This window comes from Boleophthalmus pectinirostris, unplaced genomic scaffold, assembly GCF_026225935.1.
Source record: "Boleophthalmus pectinirostris isolate CB_2022bp ecotype Guang Dong unplaced genomic scaffold, ASM2622593v1 HiC_scaffold_465, whole genome shotgun sequence".
Classification (NCBI taxonomy): Eukaryota; Metazoa; Chordata; class Actinopteri; order Gobiiformes; family Gobiidae; genus Boleophthalmus; species Boleophthalmus pectinirostris.
In genome coordinates this window covers 1-20093 of record NW_026571381.1, presented here as the reverse complement: position 1 = coordinate 20093, position 20093 = coordinate 1, and the positions used below count along the sequence as shown (strand labels likewise).

At 39.9% G+C, this 20093-nt stretch overlaps 5 protein-coding genes across 9 annotated transcripts; 2 read left to right on the top strand and 3 right to left on the bottom strand.

Moving 5' to 3' along the window:
* The first annotated feature begins 2298 nt into the window (after window positions 1-2298).
* atoh1b (atonal bHLH transcription factor 1b) lies at window positions 2299-2991 on the top strand. Its single transcript, XM_020928467.2, has one exon. The coding sequence runs from the start codon at window positions 2299-2301 to the stop codon at window positions 2989-2991; it is 693 nt and encodes a 230-aa protein (XP_020784126.1).
* A 42-nt stretch (window positions 2992-3033) lies between these two features.
* LOC110163501 (docking protein 3) lies at window positions 3034-6366 on the bottom strand. Of its 4 annotated transcripts, none has more exons than XM_055162266.1 (5): window positions 6195-6366; window positions 5315-5602; window positions 5017-5113; window positions 4734-4921; window positions 3034-4373 (listed from the first exon to the last, which is right to left on the bottom strand). In XM_055162266.1, exons 1-5 carry the CDS (start codon window positions 6249-6251, stop codon window positions 3591-3593), a joined length of 1413 nt encoding a protein of 470 aa, XP_055018241.1. In that variant the 5' UTR covers window positions 6252-6366; the 3' UTR covers window positions 3034-3590. The 4 variants fall into 4 exon arrangements, with proteins under 4 accessions (XP_055018241.1, XP_020784114.1, XP_055018242.1 ...); XM_020928455.2 differs by having other exon boundaries at window positions 5020-5113; XM_055162267.1 differs by having other exon boundaries at window positions 5017-5110.
* Window positions 6367-6515: 149 nt separating this feature from the next.
* LOC110163624 (DEAD (Asp-Glu-Ala-Asp) box polypeptide 41) lies at window positions 6516-10305 on the bottom strand. Its single transcript, XM_020928623.2, has 17 exons — window positions 10151-10305; window positions 9850-9942; window positions 9625-9775; window positions 9479-9553; window positions 9327-9387; window positions 9102-9238; window positions 8952-9024; window positions 8701-8854; window positions 8474-8610; window positions 8234-8396; window positions 7972-8103; window positions 7815-7886; window positions 7627-7723; window positions 7394-7543; window positions 7249-7320; window positions 6908-7018; window positions 6516-6834 (listed from the first exon to the last, which is right to left on the bottom strand). The coding sequence occupies exons 1-17, from the start codon at window positions 10175-10177 to the stop codon at window positions 6698-6700; spliced, it is 1842 nt and encodes a 613-aa protein (XP_020784282.1). The 5' UTR covers window positions 10178-10305; the 3' UTR covers window positions 6516-6697.
* A 585-nt stretch (window positions 10306-10890) lies between these two features.
* fam193b (family with sequence similarity 193 member B) lies at window positions 10891-17551 on the bottom strand. 2 transcript variants are annotated; one of them, XM_055162270.1, is made up of 10 exons: window positions 17254-17551; window positions 15709-15987; window positions 15112-15298; window positions 14624-14848; window positions 13739-14150; window positions 13476-13659; window positions 13154-13387; window positions 11986-13051; window positions 11828-11903; window positions 10891-11470 (listed from the first exon to the last, which is right to left on the bottom strand). In XM_055162270.1, exons 1-10 carry the CDS (start codon window positions 17410-17412, stop codon window positions 11374-11376), a joined length of 2919 nt encoding a protein of 972 aa, XP_055018245.1. In that variant the 5' UTR covers window positions 17413-17551; the 3' UTR covers window positions 10891-11373. The 2 variants fall into 2 exon arrangements, with proteins under 2 accessions (XP_055018245.1, XP_055018246.1); XM_055162271.1 differs by having other exon boundaries at window positions 12010-13051.
* Window positions 17552-18388: 837 nt separating this feature from the next.
* Window positions 18389-19979, top strand: mxd3 (MAX dimerization protein 3; the record flags this gene model as incomplete). The annotated part of the gene is made up of 5 exons (XM_055162265.1): window positions 18389-18672; window positions 19279-19378; window positions 19487-19516; window positions 19602-19716; window positions 19817-19979. Coding segments are annotated over exons 1-5 (478 nt in total), but the record flags the coding sequence as incomplete, so codon positions are not given.
* Window positions 19980-20093: the final 114 nt, after the last annotated feature.

Below are 20093 nucleotides of genomic sequence, written 5' to 3'. Positions count from 1 at the left end.
AATACAATTTACAGTAATTTACTGAAATAATACAATAAACACCTGGCAACAAAATTGCCAGGTGTTTATTGTAAAATTTACAGGAAATTTGTTACAATCTAGGACTCAAATTGAGCTCAAACAAGTACAAAACTAGAAGGATGAACACACCTTAAGATTCTTCTCATCAATTAATTAAATTGCTGAAGACCACATGTTCTACTCTTGTTCCCCAGGAATCATGGAAAAGGGGTTTAAAATGTTCCCTGTGAAACAACGACATGTTTAATTTCACTATAAGGCCTTCTACATTTACTGTAAATTAGACCAATATTCTGTCATTACTCATTATTAATGGATCTACAGCAAGTGGAACCAATTGAATTAATTGATTAGTGCGTTTTTTTCATGGCATCAGTCAAACCCAAAGTAAAGAATTAACTATTAATAAAAATAATAATTGCTATCAAATTACAGTCAGAAGCAAGTTTGTCCTGCAGCATTATTCTGTAACAAATTGGCATGACCTGTAGCTGTGTTATTCCTTAGTTCCTGTTTACCAGCCTGGATGCACGGTGTTGTTCACCATCACTTAGCTGTTAGTGGGTCGGCTCAGGGTAGGTTTTTGTCCCTCTTTAGAAGCTCAAGCTTATGGAGTTGGGCCTTGTTGAATTAGCAAAAGATGAAGAGTGCATGCAATCGATCTTATAACTGTCCGATGAAATAAAATTTACACAAAAAGTGTTATTAATGACTTTTAAAAATTGTAATTGAATGTAAAGCCTACAGCCTAAACTCAAACAAAAAGCCAAGAGCCTAATCTTATTTTAACGTTTCTACAATTGCAGACCACTGGTTGTTTGTCAGTCAATGGAGTCGCGTATGAGCTATTTATATCCTTTCATTATTTTTATTATGATTAAAAGATTAACCTAAACATGCAGTTCGTAGAGTATTTTCTCTGCGCCTGGCTGTAAAGGGCATCCATAGCTGGAAGTTAATTAGCTCCCAGCAGAGCTCGTACTGGTCTAACAGTTGACACGAGCGCATCCTTTCGCCGCTCGTGTTGTCCGTACCCCCTGCCTGTTGCCACCATAGGCCCCATCAGTCTCTTTCTCTGGGAAGGTCATGGAGGTTGACCTCAGAAATGTTCCTCACACCTCCTCGGACTCCTCAAGCACAAGCCCCACAGCAGATGGGAAGTGGAGACGCATTTTTAAAACCCGCACGCAGGGCTACAGGCTGTTGCCCTGGCACTATATGGCTGAAGGAATGAAATATTCATGTAGCAAAAACGAATGGACACCCAGGGATCACAAGCGTGCCGATTTACATATTGCTGTTAACTGTGATGACCGGGAACGGCGCGTCACGGTGATTTTCTATTCCACTGCCTCCAAATGTCACACTTTCACACAAACACTGACCAAATGCACGAGTTGCTGCAGGACGCCCCACCAATCTGGGAGAGACCCTCTTCTTCTCTGTAATAGTCGGTCTAATGACTGATTAGTTTCAGTCCACACAGTCCAAGCTGAGATGTCGCGACCCAACAGCATATGGGAGACGTGGTGGCTGTGCGCTCTGACAGAGGTGCGCGCGGCTGCTGTGGGGTGCCAAGGGACACCAGCTGAGAGGCACGGGGCCCATGAGTCTATAGCCCACTGATCTTTAGGGCTCAACAACAACATTTAAAGCAACAAGCATTTATTATTCATTTTATGTATGTCAATGATATCCTGCTCTCATGCGTAATGGTGCAGAAATTCGCCTTTAGAGTGGACAACGTATCACTTCCTTATTTAGAAAGGTGTGTCCTGGTCTATGTCTTGCTCTCCATCTGTCTCTTTTATTATTCTTATTTAAATAATCCCAGAGAGACTGTCTAGTTCATACAGTTTATTTGATAAAAAATCACTTTACTGCCAATAAACACATAGCATTAGTAATGTAATTAGTTTTAATCATTCATTCTGTGAAAAAGTTGCGTTGGGTTCATTAGATCATTTTTCTGACTAGTGACGCTCCTGAATGATTCATAGTTATGGGGAGCAACTGTTAACGCACAATAACAAGGTCGTGATTGAATTACAAAGCACAATGTGTAAAAGGCGAGGCTCTGTCTAATTGTTATGTGACATGAGGGGGCATGCGATTGGCTACTGCTTCGTGAAGCTGTCAGGGAGCGGAGGGGAGTGACACCAAGGTGACACTGGGAGGGAGGCTGGTGATATAAATGGCCGGTGCAGTGCCAGCACATCAGCAAACAAGGATAATTTTCTCTTTGACCTTTTCTGTAAACTCCTGTCCACTACAGTGATGGCTGCTAAAGCTGAAGTCCTCAGCTGGACTGAGTACCCGGAGGAGTTCAGTCTATTGCATCAGGCGCAGACTCTCCAAGCGCAGATTAACTCCAAAGCGTGGATTGCTTCAAATTCCTTGCATGAGTTTTCAAGAAGAGACGGCTCCAGTGAGACGGCAGGCCTTTCACTTGTGCCAAAACTTCCAGATCCTTCCACTGGAATCACACACCGGAACAAAGCAGATGATGGGGCCAAGACGAGTCACTTTGGCCCTCAGAGACACAGGCGCGTGGCCGCCAATGCGCGTGAGCGCAGACGGATGCACGGCCTGAATAAAGCCTTTGACGAGCTGCGGAGCGTCATACCGTCACTGGAGAACGAGAAGAAGCTGTCCAAGTATGACACGCTTCAAATGGCACAGATTTACATCACAGAACTGTCCGAGCTGCTGGCAGGAGTGGTTCGTCAGGACTGCGGGGACACAGCCGATAAAGCGCCCAGAAGAAGTCTACTGCATTCTCACCATACTGCGGATTGTGTCCCACAGACCGGTCCGCCGACCCTGGAGGAGAGAGATGCGTCTACAGCAGTGGGACACTTCATTATCCTCGGGCCGCAGTCGGAGGCGGGCATGAGCTCCGCGCACAGCAGTGATGGAGAGTCCTCTCACCTCAGCGACTTCGAGGAAAGTCTAAACGGGAGACAGTAACAACACACTGTACTGCTCCTAATGTCTGTGCTACAGTGTTATTGGAGCGAATGTGAGCGGAACAAACGCTGCAGCTATTATAGAAGTTCTGCATAATCTCCTGTCATAGTTCAGATGTGCTCTGCTATGTTATAATGGACATCAAGAGGCCGACTCCTCAAGGCCTTCTCTTGCACTTTATCCGGGCTAGAAATATCACAATGATAGTCATTAGTGACGTGCCTCAAAGTAATTATTTTGATATTTATATTGTTTATTTTATTACCATGTTTTTCTACAATAAATATATGGTACAATTAAGTTGTGCTCAGTCATATTTTGTAATACAAACCTATTTCAGTTATAACATAAATTAGCCTATAGAACTTTGCTGAAAACCACTACAAAATCTATGTTTAATTTGTTTTATTTATATAGAATTGTATATTATGCTTTTATTAGTTTAATAGCACTGATCAGTGCCAGAGTGAACACATTTGCAACCCAACGCATATGTAACTGTAGAGGTGGGAACTTCAAAAGCAACACTGTAGCTAATTATGTATTATGACTATCTAGCAAGGCTTAATTTTTTTTTTTTTTCTTGTTTACATAATAGCCTACAGAGGATATGTGGGACTGGCTGCTCCAGAGGGGACTGGTGCCTGGAACTTTGCCAGGTCTTTAGAAATGATTTCAGCTAGACGATGTTTAAAACTAGCTGAGGCCTCTGAGGGGGTAATTTGGCCAATGGATACGATGCCCTCCTCCTCTTTCACATTATCCATCACTTCTACTTGAGTACCACAGAGGGGGGTCATAGAATCACTCCTTGTTTGCTGTAGATGGTACCGTGGTTTTGGAAGCGGACTGTAAGCAGGTTGCACTGTTATAGGCTGACATAAAGATGTTTTGTCTTTCCTAACTTCTGAATATAAGCTCTCTGAATCATCTTGAGATTGGTCTTTCATTTGGCCCAGCACAGAAAGCGGCAGGTTGTAATAAATACTCTCCTCCGCAGTATAATTTAAGTCTTCAACCTCTAGGGAATAGCCAGGGTCATCCTCGCCTCCGTCTCCTACTGCTTCCCCACTGTGACTGCAATGAGCTTGGTCCACAGATAACTGACTGAAACAGCCAGTAAGATGGCAGTAGTATTGGGGGGATTTGTCATCAGTGTGAGCAGAAAATAAATCTTGGAAGCATGATGGGTCAGCTGCGATGGGTGACTGGACAGTAGATTGGTCAAACGGTGCTTGGTTATTGTGCTGCTGTGAAGTTGATGTCTTTTCGGTGCACTGTTGGGAGATGATCTGAAAAATGTGCTGCGCTTGTTTGGATAAGAAGACAAACTTTCCTGCCCCTGACTCACAGCGCCGGCCTGCTTCGATACTGAATCCTCCCTGGAATCACATTGAAAAATATGTGGAAGTTTATATAGAACTTCAATGTGCCACAGTTTCATGCAGTATGACACCTTACTCTCAGAACTATTTATAGCTGTGAAAGTCAATACAACTGCCCTCTCTATATTTGGTTAACCTACTGCTCATTACCTATGTTCCTTTATAAAAATAGAGTTTTAGAAATGCTCCACTTCAGCCATCACAGTTTACATAATTTTGTCTATATTGCAACACAGGAGATAAGATTACCTTGCTGCCTATAAACAGTAATAATCATATATCATATAAAGATGGTAAGATCAATTTACCATTAGCAGTCCTAATGCTGAGCCTAGTGTGTTAACTTTATCATTTTACCTCAACTTGGCCATATTTTCGTAACATCTTGTAAGGCCAGCGGTAGATGATGTCACAGGTGTTGTAGTCAAGCAGCAGCAAAGCGTCATCTTCAGGTGAGATCAGATAGTCCCCAGTTAACTTACACCTCTGAGATGCCTCTGTACTGCGCACAGTCACTAGGTGGACATTTAGTGGTTGAGTCGTATCTTAAAAATAAAAGAGTATTTAAGTCCATTATAAAGAAGTGCTGGAGGTTTTTCAAAATACAAAAAAACAAAAAAAACAGATCTTTATAACACACTACCAGCACTTTCCCATGATGCATACAAGTCGTTGTCCTCCATGATCAGGCCATTTCCTCTATCGAAAGCCCCTTTGTCTGCATCTTCAGGATCCTTCTGTAAACACAGTGGCATTGTCAACATAAGCTGGAGGGTACAGCACCCTCTTATCACTCTTTTATGACTCTGAGAAGTATAAGACATTTAGAGAAGTGGCTGTCATTACAAGCAACTGCATGAACTTCCTCATTGTGCTATCTTTGTTTGTAGGTACACCTCATTATTCTCGTTTCCCTGGTAAAAATAAAAAGTCGTTACCTGGAAAGCAAGAAGACAGAGTGCACTTATCCAGTCATGGGTTGTTGGAGAGGCCAGGGTGTAAATCTCTGATGTGGTGTTTAAGTAAAAAGCTTCACAATCTGTAGGACAAGATTCTTTAGGGGCTGATGTGACACTGAGGCAGTCACTTAGGCGCACAACCTTTCTGGCTTTCTTATTGTCATACATAGCAGCAGTGTTGTTGTCTACAACAGTGTACAGCTCCAACCGGCCAACTCCTGTGGAGCTTGGCTTGTAGAGAGCCATCCATATTTTCCGCCAACTTTTCTGTTAAAAAGAATGAAAGATATGCTAGAAAGTGTATGATTGTTGAATAAATTTTACATTAATACAGATGAGAGAATTACTGTTATTCTTGTAGTCATATTTGTCAAGACTTAAAATTTAACTGTCACAAGAGGCATACTACTGTGTGTTTTAAAATATAAAATTATATTAAAAAAACACACCCACACACAGGCGCGGGCACACACACACACAGACATACACACACACACACACAGAAAAACAGATCATATGTAACAGAATTAATGCCAGTCTAGTTCACAGTAATTGTTTTTTAAAAAAAAAGGCTGAAGTATCACCTATAATTTCTAATATATTTTACATTGTGGAAGTATTTTAAAAATATTAAGACAGCACTTTGATCATTAAATAAATACTACATTAATGCAGATTAGAGAGATAAATTGTTATTTTTGCAATCGGATTTATGACTTTAAACTGACCCATCACAAGAGACATACTGCTATTGGTTTTTTGATTACATAATAAAAAATAAAAATACACACACATTCACACAGTTTAGTTCTGATGTTTAGCCTACAATTTTGAATAGAGTAGCATATATTTTACTTACTTTTCCAAACTTTACAGCTTGCAAGTAGAGTAGCCCCTCTTTGAACACGACATCCATATCTGTTCAGCTGTTTTTCACTTGTACAACTGAGAATTTGTGGTGTACACAAAGCGATACCAGGGTTAAAATTAAAAGTTTAGTTCCTACAACATTCTCTCAAAGTTTCCTTTACGTCAGCAAGTTTCACATTGTTGAGTTTGAGTTGCCTACCAGCCAAACTTTGAAAATGATAAACAGCATAGTTAAGTGTCCACTGAAACTTCCTTTTGCATTATATGTAATGGTTTTGCAACTTCCTTTAAAGCCACAATGCACCACACCTTTCAAGATGAAAAACTAACAATCATTTATTTACAACATGCGTCTAAATTTTATAACAAACAAACAGAGTTTGTTGATAGGTACAAAAAAATAACTTCCTGTGTCTTGTAATATGAAATTTAACTGTACACTATTTTTAGAAATATTCTCCAATTTCGGTTCCTTTTATAAAAGAAAGCTCTTTAAAAGTCCATTGAGCTGTGGGCCAAGTAGTCCTTGCGGCCAATGTTGGTGACCTGCTTGGTCTGCATAGCCTCCAGTTTGGGACAGTCAGTGATACGATGGCCCAGACCACCACAGAATGTACAGCCTCTTTCGCCTGAAAACACAAATAAAAGACTTAATAAGAAAGAGAAAACAAAACAATAAATAAAAACAGATAAAGAACATACCTCCAATGTCCAACATAGTCTCGTCACCCATCTGTAGCACCTGAAGGACTGGAGGAACCTTCTGTTTGGCTTCAACCAGCAGCGCTTTCAGGTCCATCAGCACAGACTCATCTATAAAATGTTACATTCAGTTAACACAAATGTAGACAACAGACAGACAAAATAGAAATGTACTTTTCACACAGAGACAGCTCTTTTTGATTCATAATACAATTAATAGGTTTAGCATTTAGCATTTAAAAAGATACAGTATGTAACTTTCTGGAGGTGACATGTCACCTGCATGAATCCATGGAAATAGAAAGTTAAGATCAGCAAATATAATAAAATGGTTTATTTACCACAGCCTTTATTGATGAACGTTGTAGCAATACCAGTTTTTCCTGAGCGACCCGTTCTTCCAATTCTATGAACTATATAAGACAGGTGGATTAATAAACTAATAAAATAACAAAATCTATAGATCACACTGAAACAAACATTTACCATAGTTTTCAATCTCCTCGGGCATGTCATAGTTTACTACATGTTGTATAGCAGGGAAATCCAAACCCTTGGAGGCAACATCTGTAGCAACCAACACGTCTTTTTTCCCTTCTTTAAATGCTTCTATGGCTTTTGTTCTTTCCTCTTGGTCTGCAACAAAATAAAGCATCTGAATGTAATTTAACAACACAGGGAAAGAACAGCTAAAATTGAATAGAAACATCAGACTTTACCTTTGCCTCCATGAATGGCCACAGCCTCTACACCTTTCAGCAAAAGATACTCATGAATAGCATCAACATCAGCCTTTTTCTCAGCAAATATCAAAACCTGTGAACATACAGAGAACATTACGTTGTTATTACATTCACTAGGTAATCAAACATTTTATTATGTTTGAGTGCCACAACATAATACATACAGGTGGTGGCGTTTTCTGTAGACACTCCAGTAAGTACACCATCTTGGCCTCCTCTTTGACATATTCCACTTCCTAGATACACATAACAAAATATCTTATAGAGAAAAACCTTACACAAATAATTGCTAAATAAACAATAAGGCAGACAAGGCAGCACCTGAATGACATCCAAGCTGGCGGCACCTGCCCGGCCCACATTAATAGTTATTGGTTTGACAAGTGCACTCTTGGCGAAGTTTTGTATCTTCTTTGGCATAGTAGCACTAAAAAGGAGGGTTTGCCTTTGTCCCTTAGTTTGTGTAAAAATGATAATTAAAAATATGGAATTCAAAACATTGCATTAAAAACAAATGTTTTAATCCAGTAAGATGTTTATTCACTTACCTAGACTATATGTAATGACACATTTACACACTCACCTTGAAATAGGAGAAAATGGTTCGAATGTCCTCCTCGAAGCCCATGTCAATCATCCTATCAGCCTCATCCAGAGCCAGGTAGCGGCATATATCCAAACTGACCATCTTCTTCTGCAGTAAGTCCATGAGTCTACCAGGAGTTGCCACCATCATATGGACACCACTGTATTCACAAAGAAACAGACAGCTTTAGAAACATCTTTTCAACCATTGTAAGTGCAAATTCCAATGTGACTTAACTGTTTTATTACTTCCATCTGTTCCTTAACAGACATGCCGCCAATACAGAGGGCAGTGCGCATTGGTGGAGCGCCTTCTTCTTCTAACAGTTTGCAGTAATATTCAATAATGCCATGTGTTTGTCTTGCCAACTCCCTCTAGAATAAGAAAAGAGTACAACTGGACATATTATAATCTGTGGAAAAGCACAAGAAGTGAAGATAATTACTGGAATGGATTTGTTTTACTGATGGACAGATGATAAGGCCATAAGGTCCTTCACGTTTAAAGAAAGGTAGTCGTTTTTCCTGCTCCAAGGCAAACATGATAATCGGCAGAGTGAAGACCAATGTCTTTCCAGAACCGGTAAAAGCAATGCCAATCATATCCCGTCCAGAAAGACTGAAGCAGAACAAATGACCAGTCAAGAGGTAAATTATTTAAGAATATTGTGTGTGTGTAAGTCATAATGATCATCATAATTAATGCTTCTACTTACACAGTGGGAATTCCTTGTATCTGAATGGGGGTTGGATGTATAATGCCTTTCTTTTTCAAGCCTTTAAGTATTGCTGCACACAAAAACAAAATAAAAACAGAAAGTCTTGTCTATGTATTTTTCTCCAGAGAACCTGCAAATAAAAAATACCTGGTGGAAATTTCATTTCCCTGAAACTTTTGATTGGAGGTGGAATGCCATCACCATCAACTAGAATGTGAAATTTTCTTCTAACTCGCTCATGTCTTGTTTCTGGCATGTTCAAGATATAACGGGGAGCAGTCCAGCTGTAAAGATGGTTGTGGAGAGTGAGTACACAATGAAAATATAAAAGGGCACACTATATGTTGGACGAGTTGAATGAGTTCAGCATACCTGGTTTTAATAGGGTCATCATATATGATACCTTTGGCCATTTCTTTCACAGACATTAAAGCTACAAAAAAGACAAAACAGTGAATGTGAATGGCTTTACAACATAACAAACAATATCTATATTTTGCCATTTAGTAATTGACAAGTAATACCTCTGCCCTCTGCAACACTTTCCAGAATCTTTTCCTCCTCTTTGAGTTGTTTTTCTTTGGCAGACTCCTTACGAGCTGTAAAATTGAAACGTTAGATAGATACTACATGCACAGACAGAGGGTTTGGGAAAGCAGTAATTGAGCACCTTCAGCCTTTTCCTTAAGGACTTGGTGCTGGTCCAAAAGACTGACATTGGAGCGTGGACCAAGTCCCTCTTCTTCATCTCTTTGTTCCTCGCCACTTTCTTTCTGCTCCTCATCCACTACCTTCCCTCTAATACGCTGCAATTTTTGGAGCTGGGAACAAATAATTACACATGAATACATACGATTCACTCATAATGTGTATTAAATATGTTCTGACAACACACCATTTGTTGTTTTCGGATTTTGACAGGGACATATGGGACGTAGTCATCATCCTCTGATCCGTCAGAGCCCCTCTCCTCTTCTCCAATGGGCCGCTGTAGAATACAAGGGTTGTAAATAAGCACTTTCATGACCATTAATTTAATTTTTACTTCCACAACATTATTACACATCTAAATCTAGTTTTGTTTACTAGGATAAATCATCGTAAGATAACCAAGCTAAACATGATCGAATTTGCTAAGCTAAGTATAGCTAGCGTCGGACAAATAAACAAGTAGCAAACACACAAGATTGTCTCACCTTTTGAAGACGAGTCTCTGCCTCCATTTTTTTTTTTTTTTTAATTCAACGGGAACCTGTACCTTGATATAGTAGATGAAATGCGTTTAATTTAACATAGAGCAGACACACACATGTTTACACAACAAAGTCAGGCTTGGAGAAACTACGGAGAGTCAAAAGGATCAAATCTTTGCAAAAGACATAGCGCCCCGTACTGTTACGAGTGTGTAATTACTACTGTATAAGAAGGTCGGTTCGGTGTTTGAGCCAGACTGTATAGACCTCATACAGTCTGTGTTTGACAGGCACATTAGATCTACCTTGCACGTGTGATTACGTAATTAACATTACGTTAGAATGTTTTTTTTTTTTTCCAGACAAAACGCTACCAAATACAAATCAAACCATACATTTATGACATCTATACCCTAGATTTAAAGAGCCGTTATTGCCACAGCACGGTCTGGAAATAATGCTCATGAAGGTTTTATACAATAAATAAGCAATAGGAGGATCATCAAGGAAGGCTCAAGGATAAGGTTTCTATAAAACTGTGTAGGTGTCCTGATTTATTTTCTTTTATGTTGCAGATAAGACTTTGTTCCTTGAAACCCCATTTTAAAATATTAAAAATACATATTACAATTGAACGGCTTCTTATTTTACTAGTAAATGATTTTAAAAAAAATTAAAAAAAACAAACGTGTAATTACAAATATTCTACAATTCAATCTTTTCAAACTTGGCCAATGCTCAGATTGAAATTAGTATAAAAAAACATTTTATTGTCTACTCAAGACAAATCAAATGGGCAGAAAGTACCAATGCACAATGTATTGAATAATGAACAATATAATTAAAGCACCAAACCTTGCTGATTGGAATTCATAAGTTTAACAATTCTAACATGTTGTGATAAAAAACATTTTATTTCATGTAAGTTATTTGTTTACATACTACATACGTAAGCACATGGATGCAGAGGATTTAACAGACGTTCCTTTTTGCATCTAACAGTGAACATTGCAAGTAATAGCAAAGGATTACAGTCGGCCATCATCTCTGCGGCCTGTCTCAGTTTGTGAACAGTTTCTGATGTGAACAGTTTCTGATGTTGAACCGGGGTGCCGTGGCGTAGTTAAAAACAGAAGAAACCAGGGAATGAGAGAAGGCATCAGGCCAAACAGCACTGTCCCGAGAGTTTGTGGCGTCGTACAGTGGTCGTCTGGCACTTGTACAAATTATTGAGCTGCATTTGAAGGGACCTTTTTCAGGCTGAAGTTGGACCAATTCACTGCTACTTTCTGTCGAGTTTGTTTAGCAGAATCAAGGCAAAACCTAGAAGCAAAAGACATGGACATTTAGACATTTTTTTTGTGGAATTTAATAGTCCTTTTATCCTGGGATATACTGTATGTAATGTCCAACAACAGCAAACAGCAAAGTACACAGAGATGCATGTCACTATTGCTGAAAATGTAATACGCACTAAGAATCAGAAAACTTAGCAATATAACAAGTATTTTACATTCTAAAATCAGTTGGTTTATTGGTTTATTATTTATTATCCACTAGAAAGCTCTGCATTGCTTTGTTAATTCACCTACCATTTTTCTTTTTCTTTTTTCAAATTGTAACATTAAAAAAACTAAACAAAAAACTTGACAAAAATAAAAAGCCAAAACATTCACTTACCTTTTGAAGTATTCCACTTCTCTGTCAATTTCATCCATTTCAGTTGGGTCCACATCTTTAGGCAGAAATACATCATCTACAAAAATTAAAAAGATAAAACATAAAGTTTGGTATTTCAATCAACACCAATGTGTTTTCTACAGTAAAACTATTCATACCAATTGCAGTGCTGGATTTTTCACCTTTGTTCTTGTTCTTTTTATTTTTACCCTTCGCCTGTGGTTGCTGTTGACCATTTGCTTGAATATTGGAATGGGCTTTGCTCTCCATGGTCTGTTCAGGCCTACCCGTTTCTGTATCTCCTTTTCCCTTTTGTACATTGGACATACCACCGTGTGTTCCATTTGTCGAATTTCTGGGTGGTTTGTTCTCCTCAGTTTTCTTAGGCCCGTTTCTCTGGTTGTCTGTAGAGTGCTGGAGATGTTTGCTTACATTTTTTGAGCCATTGGACACAACTTCAGCTCCTTTTGATTCATGGGGTTTATACGTTTCATTTGAAGAGACAACTTTGGTTGTTTTAGTAGAATTCTGTTCTGACACGTGTTGATCCTGTTTTTGCTGCTTTTTATTTTTCTTTGACTTTGGGCCACCATTATTGGGTGTAATATTCTTAAGATCAAGTGCATCCTCCTTTGCTCTAGTCATGGCTTGGGCTGGCAACTCATGAGAGTTTTCCAATCCAGTTGAAGTGCATTTTTCAGGGGAGCGAACCCTTATGAGCTTGGAGAGAGTAGGGGTAGTGTGCAACCTCTGGATATCCTTGCTACCAGCACTAGCAGTGACACTGGGAGTTGTGGTGGCAGTATTGGACGATGATACAGCAGATCCACCCTCCTCCCAGCCGTTTACCAGGTCCAAGTGACTTTTGAAGGATCCCAGGGAAAGGGGCGCTAGGTCCAAGTCAATCTGCTGCAGGTCCGATGATCCATTCAAATGGGAGAGTAAATGGTTGCTCTCCAGTGTTGCTGCCTTTTTAGGGAAGTCATTCACATCCAAGTTGAGATCATACATGCTAAAAGAAGCCCGAATTGAGTCTTTGATCGTATTCTTAATTTCTTCAAGTCGACTAGTGAGAAAACTGTTGACGCGCTCAAGTTCCAGCTGTGGCCAGTCAAGCAGCCGGCCGCCATCAGAGCCATCAGCAATATGCTCTTCCACAGGCTCAGATGAATTGGACTGAGGGTCACTGCCAGCAGCACCCACGTTACCCTGCTGGGCTTTTTCCTACAAAAAAAAACAAAACTCATACAGTTGTAGCTTATACGCATAAGACCAGTAAAATAAATTTAAAACATAGTACTGCTGCTGAAACTAGTCTAGATCTACCTTTTTCTTCTGTTTGTGCCGTGCCCGTTTGGCTGCCTTGGCACTGTTGACGGGTTTGGGCTCAGAGCTGTTTATAAAGTCAAGTAGCTCATCGACGTCCCGGTTATCTATGGCACCAGTCGCTGTCAGTTCAGAATCTTGACGTTGAGGAAGCTCCTCTTTACGCCGCGTCAGACGTGAACGGAGTTTCTCTCGGATTTCTGCATAGTTACGACTCGTTGGTGCAGCAGGAGGCTTTAGAAAAAGAAATATATGGACAACTCAAATCACTCAACAGGACATTTATAAATATGAGATAATACCAATAGGATGTTATTAGTACCGCATTGTGTCCGAAAAACTCGCAGTAGCAGCAATCACAGTACTTTCCATCTTTCTGGTTAGTGGAAGAAGATGCACAAGAGCTCCTCTCAGAGCTGCTGTCCTCATCCTCCCCCTCCTCCAATTCAGATGATGGATAACACAATGTCCCATTAGTCAATTTATGCCCCTTACATGCCTGGTCCCTGAGAAAAGGCAGAACAATTTTATTAATGGTTGATACACAAGTTACATTTGTCCTTCATTCATTGTTGATTTACTAACCTGCATGGCCCAGCTGTTAGATGGCCCACATTAGATGCAGCTACTGTTCCCCCACTATGTCCATTACAAGCATGAGTACAACCTAGCATCGCTGACCCATGTTTGCCATGTTGTGTGTTCATAGCAGGAATGTGGGAGTTCTTGCATGGGCTTGGTTTATGAACTGCTGTTGGGCTATCTGGACTAGGTGAATTAAGTTTTGCTGGAGGCCCATGAAGATTTGGTACTAATGGTGAGAACGGTGCATGCGTTCCTACACCAGTGCCAGAGGTGGAGGTTACATGGCCATGTTGCCCAGACGTCTGCTTTGAAGCCAGAAGTGACGAGTGCTGCGATGACAAGCCTGTAGGACTATTAGGAGGAACTGACAAGTCTGTATGTTGGTGGTGGTCACTGGAGTGGAAGGCTTCACCTAGAGAAAAAAAAAAAAACAGCCAAAATGAGAGTAACTAACAGACAAAACACTGGAGTAATAATCAGTATACACATATTGTATATATAACACTTAATTCTCAAAAGCCATCTCAGGGTGCAGCACATGTATTCAATAGTCTGCTGTACAGTGACTAACAAATTCTTTGCAGCAATATAATGCTGAGATTTTCACCACGTATCCAGAATCTAAAGCCTTAAATAAGGAAAAGTGAAACAAAAGCACATGATGATAGCATGAAACAGTGCACTCCACTGGCATCTGAGGAGGCACATGGACTCACTCTCCCTGTGGGAAAACATCCAACCCACCCGCACTCAGCCTAGGGCCTTGGAAGAATTACCTCTGGGTGGGAAAAGTGGGTGCAACTGTGTACAAATAACTTCCATATTTGATGAGGCTGATCGTGCATGTTTGTAAAGGGCTAACTTGGTAAGCATTTTCATGCTTACCTGGTGGGGTTGGTCGTCGGCACATGGTCTTGAAGTGCTTGGGAGTGGTTTTACAATGGTCTGCTGAGGTAGACAAAGAGTTCCCAGCAGAGGACCCACTGGAATTCTGGGACGAAGGATGACTGTAGGGGCAAACTTTGGTCCCTGACACTTTAGCGGATTTCCCAGGTGCTTCATGTAAACCTCTTTTTTCATGACATGAAGATCCCGTTGTTACTCCTGGTCCTGACAGGACAAAATTGTAAACCAAATACATAAATTATCAACTAAATTAAAATTAGCAATTGAATAATAATTGAATTTCAAAAATAAAAGTCATGATTTATGCACTTATAAAATCTCTATATTTGTTTTTTTTTTTTTTTTTTCCCAAAGGCTTTACATCACACCGTACCCAATTAATAGCTACATAAATGACTTAGTGGTCAATTAATCTTAACCAATTTTCAACAATAACCCATCACCCATTATACAGTTCTACCACAAACCTTGTTGGGAGTGTTGAGAATTGTTGTGGTTGCAAAGATCCCCTCCATTGCTATGAGTAGAGTTCCAAAGTCCTGACAGTTTATGGGCTGACAGAAAGGAACTGGGGTCCCAATCCACCGTACTTTGCTCTGTGTAACCGTTTCCACAGCTCTGGGACTTGCATGAAGACGAGTGAGACAATGGCACCTGTTCACACAAACATAACCATTAAATCATTAAAAAGATCATACAAAGTGTTAAAAGGTACACTATGTAACTTTTCTCAATGGAAATGATATTGCTCTGCCTTGAATCTTCTTGAGTGTGGTATTAAAAGTATCCATCTCCCTGGAGACAACCAGTTAGTGTCACAGGAACAGGTTACAAGTCAGACCAGTGTAGAGGCAACCCTTAACACTCACAGCAGATTGCATATTGTTCAAGGCAAGTTTGAGCAATAAAAACATCAATTAATTGCAGTCAATTAAATGCTGCTGAAAAAATGCCAGATATAAAGTTTAATGTAATTCTGTGGGAAACTCCAGGCAGAGCCTTAACATCTCCTACCAGAAAATTACAAAGTGTACCTTTAAATAACAAGCATTTTGTTTATTTACAGATGCAGGCTGCTCCTGAGTGCTCCGCCTCTCTTCCTCTTCAACACTTTTGCAGCAACTCTGACAGATCCACAGAGGCACCTCTCCCAACAGGGACTGAGACAGCGAGGGCACGGTATCAGCAAGCTTTCGCCCTGACGCTTCGCGTAATAACGCCTGGGAGAGGGCAGGAACAGCATCAGCCAGCTTTGTCCCATGACCCCCAGGAAGTCCGTTAACAGAGGCTGCACCCCAATCTTTGAACTCCCGGTGACACAGAAGGCAACAGGTATGCATCGGCTGGTCAAAGGAAAAAAAAATACATACAAAACTACATGAAAAACTGATATACTTTTACAACAATCCAATCTGCAAGTGGCAATGATACGGAGCAGCTGAAAAGCATAGCAATGCTTAAGAACATATCTTTAAACACATACTGTATTTCACAGATTTTATCTGCAAAGACTGAGCGTTTCAGCACTACATGCTTTTATCACATATAAAATGAGGATGACATATTGCAGTTAGAACATTACAAAAGTAAAAAATAAAGAAAACCTAAAAATGATTGCTGCATATTGATTTTTAAGTGGTCTAATTAAGTTTCTGCAGTTCATCTGTGACATTTTCATTTAAGGCAAAAGCACTACACAAAAGCAATACATTGAACCAAGACATTGCCTTAATTTCTCAGATGTAATATATAAACCTAAGTGATGTTGTACGTCAGAACACAAGCCTCACGTTAGCTGGTTACCAAAGTGACTTAAGTTCAGATTGCTCTTCAAACTTTCACCTAACATTAACAGTAATGTTAGCTACACTTCATGATCCTTAGTAGGATGTTTGCACAGTAATCTTAGCTGCACTTGAAATGTATGCAATTCAGGACTGACGGTTGAACGATCGTATGCTTCAACCGTTTTCCATGCTAAGCTAGGTAATAATGGGATAGCTACTATACAATAACACTAACGACAGCATCCGTTGTAACGTAAACCCGCTGACTGTATATGTAAACCCAACAAGGTGAAATTTACTTTTTAACAATAGGTTACAACTGTAATCGAGTCGGAATAGATCGCAGTATTAATTTACTGTACAGTCCAACTTGAGTGAAATAAGCAATAAGCACGTTTACTACACGCCAGTCAGTGGTAAGGGATATCCCCGGCTAGCGCGATCGCTAAACCTACCAGAATATAAACCCAGTGCTAAATGTAGCTAACTAAACGTAAACACGACACTTTGTGCAGGTAAATACAATGTTACTGTCTCGATGAAAAAGGCAGTGATGCTAGCTTTTGTGCCATAGATCTACCAACAGAAATTGTGTCTGCTAAGTTATAGGCATCATTTGATTGATAGTGAAACAAAAATACTTAAAATCTATATGTTATTGCGAGCCGTAATGCTCTAATATCTTTCAGACAACCTTTATTGATGTACAGTACCGAATCAGCTTTTTATTCGCGAAATATTGAAATGTTAGTGGTGTTTGGTTAGCAATATGCTAGTGATAAGCCAGCTCGTCTACGGTGCGGTTCGCTCGCTGCTAGCTACCTGGTTCGCCCTGGTAGTAGCCAGCCTATCCAGCCCTGCATCTCCACCGCCACCGCCAGCTGCATCGCCGGGAGAGACTGTGCTCTTCGATACGGTCTGCTTTCCAGGGACGATCTCCTTCTGAGTAACCCCCTGCTGCTTGCTTTTCTTCCTTGCCATTACGGTGTTGTTTAGAAAAGGCTTTAGCGAAGTTTGCACCAGTTTAAATTATTTTAAAAACACACTTTCGTTTCTTCTCGGACCTCAAAATGTTCTCTATCTCCTCCAGTCAAGACAACAGTCAATATGGCGGAGGACTGGCACGTTCAGGAGTTCATAGGTTAAAGATAGTACTGGCAAAGCGGCTTCACTCCTCTATGCACTGCAACACTGCAGCAGCTCAAGGGCAACGAGGCACCATAGCGCCATGTTTAGTTAGGGCAATATTAGAATCGGCTTTCAAAGCGCAAATCAAGAAGAGCAAATAGAAACAAGATTTTATGTGAATAGGTTCTGAGTTTGTTTAATGTTAACAAGATAATGTTTGAAAAAAAAAAGCATTATATTTTTCCTCAACACAAAGTCAAATTATATTCAGCTGAACTGAAGTGTGCCTTCGCTTCATAAACAGTTTATAAAATTCATCAGTTGAAGAAAACATACAATTATTATGGGCACTTTTCCCACATATTATTCTTCTAAATTTAAGGCTCTGTGGTGGGAGGAGCGCTGAGAGGGTGAGGCAACGACGTACATCAGATGCTTTCACGGATGACTTAGGAAATCATTTTTGAATGATTAGAAATGGAAATCTAGTAGTCGTGGAAGTAGTCTGTACTCCTGGACAAGTGAACTTTTTTCGACTTTTCTTATAAACAAAACAACGTTTTGATGCATGTTCTGACAACAATAACGTGCAAATCTGCCAACATTGTTTTCGTAACAGTTCATAAAAATAATGTCCAAAATAATTAAGTTGTATTTTTTGTATAGTATACCAATATTGCACTTTTAGATGTACAGTGCTTGTTCAGTGACAGAGGCTGCAGGAAATTTGTGTGGTATATAGCATTTTTCTTATTATTAAAAATAATGGCAAACAAAAAATAAATAAATAAACGGTGCAACAATACAAATGTATACTTTTAGTAAAAGATGAATCAAAAACACAAACATTGTTTCTTATCTTTACAAAATGTATAGCAGTTGTTTGTGGTGCACTTGAACGCATCATCAGTGTTGGGGTTCAGAGCACCGAAGACGTAGGCTTGCACAGACTAGAGAGAGAGAAGGCTCGATCTACTTAAGGCTATTGACACAACAGAGGGTTGTTGATCTAGCTGCTTCTAGCTTTATTTTATCAAATAAACATGGAAGGGAACGTTTGCAACATCCAGGTGCTTCTCCGGGCTGCAGAGTTTTTGGAGAGAAGAGAGAGGGGTGAGTGTTTATGGAAATGGTCAGACTATTAGGAGAGGAAGTTGGTTATTGTTAAGCAACAAAATGCACAATGAAAGACATGTAATAGACGTATTATTTACGGAATATTTGCACTATTGATTCACATGTACATTGCTTTACATAAACATCTTATATCAAGTATTTTATATGCGATTTTCCCGATTTGACTCAGTGACCTACATATCGGCCGCATCATTGTACTCAAAGGCGCCAATCTGACACAATTTGAAAACGAAGTGAGCGGCACTTGTGAATCTGAGCGAGTACGTCGCGCCTACAGACTGCACAGTTTAGCTTTTCTTTTCTTTGCAGTAGTTTGCCTGTTTAACATTTCATTCTCGGCTCCTAGAAAACATTTTACACTCTAAATGGATTGTTTTGAGATGGCGCCAACAAAACACTCAGCTGATCGACTGTTGTTTGGAGTGACGTTTTCTTACAGCTAAACGTCATGCCTAAGGTTTCGATTTATAAATTGAAAAACAAAAGTATTTCTTTTGTATTCTGCACGTCATTACATAATAAAAAAGCTGCTATTACTGTGTAACACATCAATAATATCCTGGCTATTGTTCTTTCCTGCAGAGGCAGAACATGGGTATGCTTCAGTCCTGCCTGTCAGCCCCGGTCTCTCTGATAAGAGAAGCAAACAGAAGAGCAAAAAGATAGCTGCTGGTGGCAATAGGTGTGTTTATTATATGTTAGCTTGGCTACGGCCTGGAGGGTGCGGTCTTAAAGTTTCACTGAAAGCATCAGTCTCACCTGTATTAACAATGTCTTATTATATCTACAGGTCTGTCCACAATGAGCTAGAAAAGAACAGGTATTAATTACAGTTACAACTTTTTATTTTGGAATTTTAAGAGAAGGCTTGCAAAAATAAATACATGTTTTATTTCCTCTTGTAGACGGGCTCAGCTGAGATATTTCTTAGAGCAGCTAAAAAAGCAAGTTCCCTTGTCCACTGACTCGATGAGGAATACAACCCTAAACCTACTGAGGCGGGCCCAGCTCCATATAAGGGTAAATATAAAGTGGAGACTTCACTATTTCCACACCAGACTAATGGAATATGTCCTATACATATTCTTCATTTGTATTCATCTGGATATGGCTTTTGCAGAAGTTGCAGGAGCAGGATGAGCGTGCAGAGCAGTTGAAGGGCCGTCTGCGCTGGGAGCAGAGGGAGCTGAGGATTCGACTGGAGCAGCTTCAGAGAACTGAGCGGATGCGGAACAATAGTCAGGGCTCCACTATGTCCTCTGAGAGGTCAGACTCTGACAGAGGTGCGTTCTGCCACACTATCACTTAACATTTTGTGTTATGTTTTATCTTGAAGACAATTCCAAACCTATATCTTGTTTTTAATTAGTAATTGATTTAGCAACTGTGCTTATTTT

Excerpts from the sequence above, each read along its gene's own strand:
- LOC110163624 (XM_020928623.2), bottom strand. The coding sequence starts at position 10,177 with ATGGAGGCAGAGACTCGTCTTCAAAAG. Across the intron at positions 9,554-9,624 it reads CCTTAAGGAAAAGGCTGAAG|CTCGTAAGGAGTCTGCCAAA; the intron begins GTGCTCAATTAC and ends TCAATTTTACAG. Across the intron at positions 9,025-9,101 it reads GGAAATGAAATTTCCACCAG|CAATACTTAAAGGCTTGAAA; the intron begins GTATTTTTTATT and ends TTTTGTGTGCAG.
- fam193b (XM_055162270.1), bottom strand. The coding sequence starts at position 17,412 with ATGGCAAGGAAGAAAAGCAAGCAGCAGGGGGTTACTCAGAAGGAGATC. Across the intron at positions 11,904-11,985 it reads AAAATCCAGCACTGCAATTG|ATGATGTATTTCTGCCTAAA; the intron begins GTATGAATAGTT and ends TAATTTTTGTAG. Across the intron at positions 11,471-11,827 it reads GAAGTGGAATACTTCAAAAG|GTTTTGCCTTGATTCTGCTA; the intron begins GTAAGTGAATGT and ends TTTTGCTTCTAG.
- LOC110163501 (XM_055162266.1), bottom strand. The coding sequence starts at position 6,251 with ATGGATGTCGTGTTCAAAGAGGGGCTACTCTACTTGCAAGCTGTAAAG. Across the intron at positions 5,603-6,194 it reads AAGCTGTAAAGTTTGGAAAA|AAAAGTTGGCGGAAAATATG; the intron begins GTAAGTAAAATA and ends TCTTTTTAACAG. Across the intron at positions 5,114-5,314 it reads TCTGTCTTCTTGCTTTCCAG|AAGGATCCTGAAGATGCAGA; the intron begins GTAACGACTTTT and ends CTGTGTTTACAG.
- atoh1b (XM_020928467.2), top strand. The coding sequence starts at position 2,299 with ATGGCTGCTAAAGCTGAAGTCCTCAGCTGGACTGAGTACCCGGAGGAG.